At 46.6% G+C, this 12786-nt stretch overlaps 1 protein-coding gene across 1 annotated transcript in view; it reads right to left on the bottom strand.

Annotated features, from left to right (window-relative positions):
• Positions 1-12786, bottom strand: part of LOC147697214 (E3 SUMO-protein ligase RanBP2-like) — a 485030-nt gene that overhangs the window by 167067 nt on the left and 305177 nt on the right. Inside the window, exon 22 of the mRNA XM_086934287.1 lies at positions 8605-8694. Coding sequence (XP_086790413.1) covers positions 8605-8694 — 90 coding nt within the window. The remainder of the gene's footprint in view (positions 1-8604; positions 8695-12786) is intronic.

The following is a 12786-nucleotide window of genomic DNA, read 5'->3' as shown; positions in this document are numbered from 1 at the left end:
TACTTTACCCCCCCACACACTCACCTACATACTGCACAATTATAAATACCAACATATAGGCAGTTGGAAATACGTTTGGTGACACACTCTGGAACTGTTTACATCCCCAGCAAGCCCTTAACTAGTAATCAGAATCTCCCCCACATATACCAGAAACAATATAAGGGGGCATCATTATCAATAAGGCCTGCCTACTGGCTTCGTCAGTGTCTCACCACATTAGTAAAAGGAGAAATGTGTTATAATCAACCATTGTAACGTCACTGAAATCTATGGGGGATACTACCAACATTCAGTGTTATTCACTGTACTATTAACAACCTGAATTGTCAATCATCACCATTATCAATAAAAAGTAGTTTAGTAATGTGTACCAGAGTCCAATTTCTACATTTACACTACTGCCATTGCACCTTGAGGTCCCACCAAGAGGATCACCACACTCCACAGCCTATGTGCAAAAGCTCCAGGAGTGCTTAAACCATGGAAAGGTTACTATTGGTTACAGTGGCATAGATTTCAAACTGAATGTGGGTCAATGTGAGGGTATGGCACTATGGACAAAAACAAAACTGAGTGTGTTCCATCAGCAGCTCATTCTATGAAAATTCTGTTGAAGTACAACCATAAGCCATGGAAATGAGACGACGAATCTGACATGCAAATATGTTGTTTGCGCGGAACACAAGAGTAATACGCGATCAAGACAATACCGTCGATTCGAAAGATCCACTAGCGAACCGAAGGGAGCCAGAAAGGATCTCAAAACCGGAGCGCAAGAGATTACATTAGAACCAGTCAGCAGAAAAAAACAATCTAACAATGGAGTCGATGCCCAAGCAAAGTATCTCCAACAGCAGGAGTCACACAACCTTGTGACTCGAACCTCTTCGGAAAAAAACAACTTGTAATCACCCGAGCCCAACCCTAGATGGAGGATTTAAGAACAGTATGTTTATCTACACTACAAGTCTCTAACAGAGGCATTTCCTTAAATGATGGTGCAGCCAGCTGAGTCGTCTGAGCATGTTTAACTAACAGCTTTGGTGCACGTGTTTTTCATTGTGCTACGAGGCCTTGCACTGCGTTAACATTATAGTAACGGGCATCCAAAGTCCCATTCTGGCCACACATGCCTTTTTAGGTCGAGGACCGACGGCTGGCTTACCAGCCGGAAGTCGGAGAATTAATGTCTTTCTCTCCTAGTCTCTCCTCCATTGGCTAGCTTCCTAAACGGAGGCCAGCCATTGGAGGAGAGAGGCATCCCTCGAAAGAAGCTCCGTCTCTTTCGGATTCGGGGGCATGTTCGTGCTGTTCTTTCCACTTTTTAGCCACTCCCCTTTTGGGGACGGCCAAACACACCCCCGAATCCGAAATTTGCGGAGCTTTGCGGCCGCCATTTTTTTTCCGTCTGTCGGTGAGGATCGTCTTGTTTTAGGACTTGAGCCCTGCTTGTATTGTAAGCATCGTAGAGGCCAGGGCTTCTACGGGCATAACTGCCCAAGCTGCCGACTTTGCAGGTTCCAGTGGGCGTGGCCCAGCATGTAGGCGGGCACGTGGGTGTGGTAAGAACCGGGAGGTGGGGACTGGCCGACTTAAAAAGTTACGAATACAGCTGCAAAGTTTGAGTAGGCTGCGCTTTTACCCAAAGCGGCGTCTGGGCCAGTATCCAGCAGGTTTAAGAGGCTAAGCCTAGCGCCACAGCTGTCCCTACTTTTTTGTTTACACACTTTTGCAACCTTTTGTAGGACTTTAGATCACTTTTCAAAGCACTGTGAGGCCCATAGACCATGTTCCCGCTCTAGCAAAGTGGATAAATAGAGAGAGTTGCTGTCTTTCAGGGGGTTATGGTGGGTGGGTTCGGGTTTCAGGGACCTCCGTACCCTAAAGGGTGTGGTTAGCACGGAAGCGGCGCTGAAGGGGTGGAGATGGCGCTAGAGAAGGGGCCTGTGTTGTGAGGGGCTCTTGCAGTGGGGGCGTGTCGTAGTGTAAGGGGCGGGTCGCTCTTGCCACAGCAGCCCGGCCCTGTCCCCCTCTGCCCCGTGTCCCAGGAACTGAGCTAAGAAAGGCCACAGAGCTTGGCGGAGCCTGATGGAGCCCCCGGCCTGAGGCGGCCATGGAGCCATTCCTCCCACTGCTGCTGCCGGGGAGCTGCGGCCTGCTGCTGCTCGCTGGCAGTGAGTCCGGTTTACGGGCCCGGGAATTGGGTGCTATGTTTAGACCTGAGGGCGCAACAAGGAGATGTCTGTGGAAGCCCCTTCCCGCGTCTGTGGTGTCACCTTACAGCACTCGCAGGAACTTTCGGGCGAGTTCAGAGCTGGAGGGAGCCCCTCACTCTTTGTGCTTCCCGAGGCCACAGCCTTTGTCCCGGAGCCGTGTTGTGCGGCTCTCTGGCATCTTCCTGGCTGCAGGCGCTGTTGAAAGCGCGGTGTGTCTCGTACTGATAGAGTGCAGAGTGCGTGCAGTTGGCCTTGGCTGTCACAATGAGACCGACCATTAGGGTCTATTACAGCACCTTTAGCATGTAAACTTGCCTCGCACCGATTGCTCATGCTTTGCGTATGTTTGATACAGTGCGCAAGTATCGATTACTGTAACTGTTTGTATATGTACAGCTTGCTACTTCTTCTTGAACATGCACAGATAACTTTCTCTCTGCTCTTACACTCCTTAGGCTCAGTCTGTATATGTGCTAACTACTTATACATTGTGTATATGCGTAGATCTCATGAGCAGATCTTTTGTTAAGGCTTCGCCTGTGTCTCGTGTACCCGCTACCCCTACAGGTAACTAATCTTAGATTGTGTGCAAATGTACTCTCTGTGCTCACATGCTGCTAGGGGTGATTCTGTGGGAATTATAAATACAGGCTGCATGTGCGTATCAAGTGTGTGTACACACAGGTAGTTTATATATATTAGCACACAATATGAGACATGGCATTAAGGGCGGAACGTACCATACGCCCCCAGCGTTTGTCACGCCCGCAGCACACGCCCACAGCACAACGCAGACATGCCCACAAGGGACTACTTTGCTGGCACGGATCTTTTACCTTTTAAATGTATATGGTGGGCGTCTGCATAGCCTATGTCTTTCTGCTGCAACTGCCCTTTCCAACGCTGTAGTGGGTGTTGTGATTGGTGCTGTGGTTCCTGAGATTACCCGCCTCAAAGGTTTGCGCTCTCTCTTTATTATAGTAGTATGGATAGATAGTGTACACTGCAGACATTTCTTTTGCAGTATACATGTGCCTCAGCACTACGTGCCTTGATAGACTTCTCCTCCTGTGCTGTCATGTAGAGTGTATGTTTTATCTGTATATGGTTACAGACCGCTCATGTTTGTGCTCCTATAGGGATTGTCCTTGCTGTTTGCATTTAACCGGCTCTACATGCCAATCTGTTCCCGCAATCTGCACTCCTTACACTATCACTGGATTATAGCTGAGGCTGCACCCTATGCCAGTGCTTTGTGCAAGTGTCTTGTGTCCGTATACAAGGTCTAGGCACTGGAAGAGGCGGTACAAATGGCCTGTCAGCGCGTGAAACAGCCATTCACACTATTGTCGGTGTGAGTACGTGTTGGCCTGCTTTAGATATCTTCTCTTTTTTTCTCATCAATGGACAAACTACTTGTATATCGCATACCAGAACTCTGGGATACCCGGCCCACGGCCTCTAAAAAGCATGCCGTTTCTCTGTTTGTTTGTCATTGCGTGTAAAATGTGCCTTATTTTTGTCATCACTGGTATCTATCTGCTCCTCCTCTGGTTTTGCGAAGGACATACTGTGTCCCAGCTGTTGTACGCTTGCATTCCTTTTCGACTACCAGCTGAACGTGAGCAGAGTTTTTTGGAGCCATTGGTATTTTTTTCCCCTGCAACATCGGGATAATTGTTGACTTTTCTTTTCCACATTGTTAATTCCTCCGCATCTCCTGTGTTCGCGCTGCAGGTGAAATGTTAAAAGCAGTCTAAACCAATGACAACTGTCCCTAAGAAACTGATGGAGCGTAGTTATAAAATCTCAGGCTTTCAGTGGGGCTTTGTTTCCCGCCTCTGGCTCCATTGCTTAAATCAGTAATGATCAAAGTATCCTCCTTTGAGGCATGAACAGATGAGCCAGCCCCGTGGTACAGCACCCGTCTCTGCCATGGAGGTTGTAGTGTAGTCTGAGCTCAACAGGCGGCGCTCCCCACGGGCCTATCTCACCCACATGAGAGAAAGGTAAACCAGGTTTAAAAACGGAGCACGCCACAAACTTTCACAAAATGATTAATTCACAGTTGCGCTCTAACTTGGCGACTACAGCTTCCAGTGTCTTTGTCGTGTCTATATGAAAGAGAGTTCTTTTTTTTGTTGTTATTTGTGATGTAGAAATGTGATCAAAGGTTCCTGTTTTGTGTTTGCGCCTCTTACACGTTCATATAATTGTTACTGTGTTACATTTTCAGCTAAATAGTGGCCGTTCCATTATGATTGGTCACAAAACAGGACTGAGATAAAATTTAAAGTTGGCATTGTGGCTTGAATTGCGCTGCATTGTGTTTACCGTTGCCGTGCTGTATTGTTGGTTTGATTAGAGTAGCAGCTCAGAGGAAACACATACACAAACGTTCATTTCTCTTCTGATATACAGATTTTTCGATATCCTTAAAAGTAAAATTCAGGCAGTACTTTTCACAACTCGGCTCCAGGATCTGCTTGTCTTTTTTTATCAGCGACCTACCATTTCAAATGATCTGTAATAACCCATACTGTCGCTCTGTCTGGAGTAGGAGATTTGATCAATTTTCCACCACGCAAGCATAACCACTGTGGGGAGAAGTGAAATGCAGTGCTAGCGTTAAGCAACTTGGTGCCACATGTACTAACATTAGGAATGCTGATTTCCTAATTGCGATCAACTCTGAATTGCAATTAGAAAATCAGTATTTCTAATGTGTGAAACTGTGGCTCTGTCTGTCTGTGTGTGTCTGTGTGTGCGTGACTCTGTCTGTGTGTGCGTGGCTCTGTCTGTCTGAGTGTGCGTGCCTCTGTGTGTGCTTGGCTCTGTGTGTGTGTGTGGCTCTGTGTGTATGTGTGGCTGTGTGTGGGTGGGTGGCTTTGTGTGTGTGGCTCTGTGTGGGTGTAAATGCAATAGGTCATGCATTTGCGAACGATTAAGCTATTGGCATTGTAATTGACAATGCCATTTATTTAACGATTAAGCTATTGCCAATGTGAATGACAATGCCATTTATTTATCATTTAAAGAAAAATGTCATGAGCAATGCCAATAGCTCTACCTTTAATAATGCTGAGACCATTGCATTGTAAATGCTTGTTTGTTAGGGCAGCACAGCCAGCCCACTCTGTGCTACCCAGCTTGCGCCTTCTCAGCGCCTGCAATTTGGTTCCCACTGGTGGAGAGAACAAGCAATCTCTGCTCTCCCTCCCACGATCAGTGTAAACTCAGGGGATAATGTGCCGGTTGTAAATGTAAATGTACATGTATTTATATAGCGCAAATCACTGACCGAGGTCGGTATCTAAGCGCTTGCTTAGGGAACCCGTCCTGGTATTCCCCTGTGAGATAACCCCGGCATGCTATCCACAAGGTGAAAGCCAGGCATCCCGCCGCGAGGGGCTGTTGTGGAGATTAAGCAAGCTATTGCCCAGAGTCCCAGAGTGTGAACCCGTGAGTCGTGAAGGCACCGGAGCGAGAATTATCGAGTCCGTGGAATTTTTTAGCCCAAGACCCGCCGAGGCGGGGAATTGAACCCTGGTCCAGGGCCGATCTCAGCTTCCGGGTCTGCCGCCTCTAACCCCTGAGCCACACTGTCTCCTGCTTCTATCCTGACATGGGCAGCAGACACCAAGTGATGCTTCAGGGTCTTGGATCTCCCCAGGAGCTACCTACTGATGGAGCACGGAGCTGCTCATCTGTCTTCCATATTATTGCGGGACGATGTGACCCCCCCCCCCTCCCCCAGACATTTGTCATTGCGCCCTAGGGGATCGAGGCCCAGGGGATGTCGTCCCTGCAGTGTATGTCCCCTCCCCATTAAAAATAAATAAATCACTGAAGAAGGCAGTTCCCACCCCCTAGGTCCTGGCCCACACGGGGGGATTTATAACATGCATTAGGGCTCCCATCACCAGACCAGTCCTCCTCTGAGGCTCCTGATGCTTTCTCTTGTTTGGATGGGGGACTGGAGGGCATCTTCTACAGCCCCTCCACAGCCAATAAGCAGAAAAGCCTCCAGGCTGCATGTCCCAGTTCTCACAGCCTCCTTGCTACGTGCAGGGCATCTGTCTCTCACTGGTGTCAGAGGTAGGTCTATAGAAGTCCCTGGGAAACCCTCCAGGGTTTCCCTGCAGGTCCAATCTCCCTACTGTCCCTCAGCAAGCATAAGGGGGCCAGAGTCACTGGCCCCGGAGAGACCCAACCTAGTCCTGGGTGCCAGTTGAAGTTTAGGAGTCCCGAAGTCCATCCTCGCAGAGGTTCAGGGTCTTCTTCTAACTGAGCATTATTCTGACATCACAGTTCCAGGTCCAGTGTCTTCTCAAATGTTTTTTCCTTGTGCAGAGGTGTTGAAATGGAGATGGAAGTTGTGTAAGGTAGGCACCTCTGCCCACTTCGAGGGTGCAATATCATCACTCCACCCATTCCCCAACCCTTGTGCCCAGCATTCAGGGAAATTTAGACATGGAGATTTCAAGTGGCCAATGAAAAGTCCTTCCTTGGGCACCTCAGCCCACCAACTGATACAGCTGCACAATTCCTCATTTCTGTGGGCTTGGGCTGGTCAGGGACAGGTGCAATGTGAATAGTTAATTGCCAAGAACTGCTAATGCCCCTATTGTGTAGGAGGCATTTGATCCTCCTGGTGGCCAACAGTGTAGTTAGCTTGGCTCAGAAGGGGTGACAAAGGCCTGGAATCAGATTATGGCTGAGCAAGGGAAATATGACTATTCTCAGAGTGCCCTAAAGAGTACAGTTATTACAAAAGTGGCACTGGATCTGCACTCGGCGGGCAGGTTTTCAGGACCAGTATTTTTAGGCTCTCTAGGCCTAAATATGGTGAAACTATGCAGTGGCACAGATTTCACCCGTAAGTCATAATGGAGCGAGCACACAGCTTCTCAGTAAGCACTACAGACCTACACTGTGAATGTCCACTCACATTATTAGGTCTACAAAAGGTCAGCACCAATCCCTGAAGGGTTTTTTCTGTGAGAGGCTACCTGTGTGCAGATATCGGGGCTGAGCTAGACAGTCTCACATGCTCAGCCTACAAGCATGTGCACACTTGCAACCAGCCCAGAGTCTAATCTTAAAAGGCAGACACTGGCGGTTAGCACACTCAGTTCATCTTCACAGATTTCACTGAGTGAGACCCAAGTAGTGAGACTCAGTCACAGTAAAAGAAAAATAAACAGGTACTCAAAAAGCAACAAAAAAACAGGAGATTAATGGGCAGAACACATTTTCTATAACTTGTGTTCATGACATCTTTAAACGTCTTTAGCATTTTCCTGCTTCTTTATCTTATTAACCCCTTCGATGCTGATGACGAGCTCAGCTCGTCATCACCCACGGGGGTTGTGTGCTGATGACGAGCTGAGCTCGTCATGGTGCCACTAAAATGGCATTTTCCAGCACTGGGGGGGAAAACGCCTAGCATCCAAGTGGTTAAACGGACACAATGGCCTTGGCTCTTCAGCACAATGAATAACCAAAATGTTTGATTACATCAATAGATACCAAACATAGCCAAATGCTTCCATTTTGCCCACTCAAAAAACATACTTTCAATAGGTGAATGATATGAACAGAGAAATGAGTCAGTGCAAACAAGCAAATTATGCAGCCCAGAGGTTAAAGCTGATATTGTAAAACTTTGGTCTCGAAAATCCGTCCACATGCACCTAACATACCTCCAATATTCTTTAACATCAGGTATGCAACAGCACTTTTCACCAACAGGATAGCACTAAACGTTGTTGATCTATATATATCTTTTTCAAAAAGGGAATGCTAGGCTGATTCCTTAAACCCTCAAATGGACCACACAGATAAAGTCAAAAGACATACCACTCCCTCAACAGCACCATAGGCATCTCTCTGCATAGTGATGCTTGTCTAGAAAACACATCAGCCGAACATGACTGTCAACTGACCATTCAGCTAAACTCAGTATACCCATGCATCCTATAAGATACTCAAAAGAGCTGTACCTAGCTTAAATTGAAGTTTTGTTTGCATTAATCAAAACAAACATTAATAAACATTTAATAACTTCATAACCAGGTGCAAACAGGCACCAAACAACATACACAGATGATCAAGGAAATTCCCAGAAATACTTCAAAGGGATTGCATAGTGTGTTTCGGTGCCATACTAATGGTAGAAGTGGTAGTATGAACATTTTGAAATAATAAAATATATTAACTCATATGATTGTTAAAAAAATCCTCCATTCTGACAGATTTTCCCTTTTCTATGCATGAAGAAATCTAACAGAACAATAAATTATTTACAGGATCAATACAATTTTGTTTTGTGTACCCCTCAGTCACACATTTTCAAGAAGTGTTGAAACAACAAAGTATTTACCTTTCACTTGATCATTTGAGAAAATACTGGTAGAGTACTCTGGATAAAGCTGGCCATTTAGCTTCTTCACAGCAGTTTCAAAGTCTTCATCTTTAGGGAAAAAGTAAAACTCATTGAAATCAGTAATTCATACAAACAAATGACTTAATCTTCAGATCCATTCCTAATTCCCTACTGAAGGAATACAAACAGCCACCAAAATCCTATGGATTGCATAGATGTAGGGCTGCTCTGTGTCACTTTAAGGCAATGCCAATTTTGTTTTACCTAAATTATGCATACTGGGTACAGGACTGGAAATGGCAGCTTTCCAAAGCTAATAACCATTGCTGCTGCATGACACAGTTGTTGGAGTTCCCCTGAAAGGTGTAGCTGCATCTCAGTGGCATAAACATGATGGGATATTTTAAAATTCTGATGGATTCATTTACCAGCAGAGTCCTCATCTGGTGAAACCTGAAACATTCATCGCTCTCCTGCGCTGGTAGGCAGCTCCTGAGTTCATCTTGATGCCTGAACCATCATCCTTGTAACATTCGTGGAGCCAAAAAGAAGCTACTCTGGCACATCAACTCCAGTTACCTTTTTCTCATACCCTTAAACACAGATCTGGAGCTTCGTCTCATCGTTCTGAGAGAGTTTGTTCATAATCAATCAATCAACCAGAGTACTTGTAGAGTGCGCTACTTACCCGTGAGGGTCCCAAGGCGCTGAGGGGAGGGGGGATGCTGCTACTGCTCGAAGAGCCAGGTCTTGATGAGCCTTCTGAAGGCGAGAAGGTCTTGGGTCTGCCGTATGTGGGTAGGAAGGGTGTTCCAGGTCTTGGCGGCGAGGTAGGAAAAGGATCTGCCGCCGGAGGTCGATCCTTGGATGTGGGGGACAGATGCGAGGGCGAGGCTGGCAGAGCGGAGCTGGCGGGTGGGGGTGTGGAAGCTAAGTCTGCTGTTCAGGTAGGCTGGTCCGGCATTGTGGAGTGCTTTGTGTGCGTGGGTGAGGAGCTTGAAGGTGATCCTCTTGTCGATGGGGAGCCAGCGTAGGTCTCTCAGGTGGGGGGATAATGTGGCTGCGGCAGAGGACGTTGACGATCGATCGGGCGGAGGTGTTTTGGATGCGCTGTAGTCGTCGTAGGTGCTTGGCTGGGATTCCTGCGTAGAGTGCGTTGCCCTAGTCCAGTCTGCTGTGGACGAGGGCCTGTGTCACCGTTCTTCTTGTTTCGGTGGGGATCCACTTGTAGATCCTGCGGAGCATGTGGAGTGTGTTATAGCAGGAGGAGGAGACGGATTTGACTTGCTTCGACATGGAGAGGGAGGAGTAGAGGATGAATCCTAGATTGCGTGCATGGTCGGTGGGTGTTGGTGCTGCTCCCAGTGTGGTCGGCCACCAGGAGTTGTCCCAGGCTGAGGGGGTGGGTCCGAGGAGGAGGACCTCCGTCTTGTTCGAGTTCAGCTTCAGACGGCTGCTCCAACAAGATTTCTCATCAAAGACTTGTGCAGTGCTAGCGGATTTGAGAAACGGTGTTCTCGTACCTAAACAGCTTTCTTTCCCAAGGCGGTGACCACTCTACCTTTGGAGCGATATATTATCCTTCCCACTTTTTACTTACCACCCATCCCACTGAAGGAGAGGCTACACCAACCAGACTCCCAGAAGATCAATGAGGTACTATATCAATTGCACTAAAGAGATACAGTCTTATGACTAGCTCTATAAACGGGCGCATGGAAAAGTCAGTCCAAAAGAAGACTTAGCCAGATTGATAATTTTGTGTCTAACAATATGCTACACGTTTGCAAAAAAGAAGCTATTAGAGGAAATCCGAGCCCATTCCACTAGGAAACAATGTTCCACTTTAGCATTAGTCAGGGGTGTGCCTGCTTCTGAGATCTTTCAGGCCATGACATGGCTTCTCTTCACACCTTCACCAAGCACTACTGTCTTCATTCATTGATGATCAGGGATAGTCATTTCGCATGCTTGGTGCTATAGAATTTACTCATTTATGTTTTTAAACCCACCGCCCTGGAATCTATTCAAAAGGTGAGGAATCTGCATGTAGAAGTATTCCTCAAAAGAAAAACTTATTTACCCACATTAACAATCTTTCTCGAGAATACTCGATCTGTCGGCGTATTTCTCACTAATAATACCCCCCTCCCCGCTTTGAAACAAGGTCTAGACCTGGTAAAGAGGTTCCAATTAGATTGATGCATTGATCTGTTTCTATTGATGTTTTTCCTAACCTTGGACTGTCGGGGCAAGGACAAATGGAAAGTTAATTGATTTTGAATCACCAGGGTGGGCACTTTATGGCTCCAGTAATGTCATCACAACACTGTTTCCAGTGCAGATAAGAAGTCAAGTGTCCCTTTACGGTACAAGAGAGCTATGAAAGTTTCCAGAGCCAGTGTGGCGCCTGAGGGTATTGAACAGAAGAGAAATCTATTGGCAGGTAGGAAGGGTATCCACCAGATGGAAAATGTTACCCTGTAAGCCTCTGTTCATGGCATGCAGTGCTGTATATTCACATGATCTGCATACCTCTGTCGTCCAGTGTTGGTCTCGGATGTGTACAACTTGTTTTTCTTCTAAGAATTCTTTAGAGTCACAAGTTGTAGTGACTCCTCCTTTGTCTGGTGATGCGAATGGGCATCGGCTCCTTTGTTAGATTGTTTTCCTTCCCAGTGGGTGAGGAAGGAGATGGAACACAGAAGTGACAGAAAATGACCATGCAAGTGAACGTTGAAAAGAAAAGTAAATAAAAGCATCTGGAACAACCGAAGACTTCTGGAGAAGTGGATGGGTACACATGGATTTACAGCACTACAAGCTACAATCAGATGCTTACAGGGTACATAACATTTTTCATTTGTGGCATGTGTTGCTGTAGATACACATGCTCTGCATAGACTGTCCAGCAGTTCTCCTCTAAGCGGTGGTTAGACAGAGGATGTTGCAGAAGACTGAAAAAGAAAACATAGTACAGCCTGGCCCACTTGAGCTTGTTGACATGTTAGTACATCTACACAGTAGTGTTTTGTAAACATATAGTGGACCTGGTAGCTGCTTTACTAATGTCAGCTTATGGGATGTTACCCAAAACGGCAATGGCAGCACTTTATTGCATGTGGAAAATAGCCTATGGGTAACAGGAGGCTATTTTTCGACCTTGGCGTAACAGGTCTGAATGCACTTGAATAGCCAGCAAGTCATCCCTGCTTTAGAAATGGCACTGCCTTTGTGTGGTTTAGTGTGGGCGAAAAATAACTTGCGTTTTACAAAATGGTTTTGTCTTGTCAATGTAGTACATGAGGGCCCTTTTGACATCTAATGTGTGAAGGGCTCTCTCTGCAACCGAGTACGGTTGTGTCAATAACAATGAGAGTTCAATTGTCTGGTTAAGGTTGAAAGGAGAAACCACCTTGAGCAGAAACTTTGGATTAGTTCCAATTACTACTTTGGAAGAGCAGATCTTAAAAATAAAAAAGGATCTTCCAGTATGAGAATTTGGATCTCACTCAAACGCCTGAGGGAAGTGATTGTGACTAGAAACACTACGTTCCAAGAGAGGAATCGGAGATGACAGGTACGAAGGGGCTCAAAAGGGGGTCCCATGAGCAAGGACTGCACTGAAGTTCCGGGACAGGGCTGGGGACAACCTGGTGGGGAATAACCCTCTTACCTCCCTCCATAAAGGCCTTAATAATGCAGAATATGAATAATCAAGTGTTCCCTGTTCTGCAGGTATACTGCCACTGCAGGCAAATGCAAACAAATGAAAGTGTAAGCCACTTCAGATCGTTGCAAGCATAACAGGTAGCAGACAATATCTTACATTTCTTGCTTGAGGGGATCAATGTGTTTGGTTAGCCAGTAGTGCACAAACCTTTTCCACTTGCTGCAGAGCAGGCTCGAGTAGTGAGACGGTGAGCCTCTTTGAGGGTGGACATACCCTAGGCGGACAAAATGAGGTCGCAAAACTCTAGAATCTCAAGAGCCAAATCACTAGGTTGAGCTGCTTGGGATTGGGTCAAGTGTGCCCTGAGATGATCTAGCCAGTTGGGAAGCATTTCATGAGGGACTACAGAAAAATCTAGAAGGATTACGAAGAAAAGTTGTCTTCCCAACGTGAGAACCACCAGGATGAAGGGTTGTGAACCATGGTTGTCTGGCCCATGAGGGAGC

Source organism: Lissotriton vulgaris, chromosome 8 (assembly GCF_964263255.1).
Source record: "Lissotriton vulgaris chromosome 8, aLisVul1.2, whole genome shotgun sequence".
NCBI lineage: Eukaryota > Metazoa > Chordata > Amphibia > Caudata > Salamandridae > Lissotriton > Lissotriton vulgaris.
Note: the sequence above shows the minus strand (reverse complement) of the source record. Positions and strands in the feature narration are given on the sequence as shown.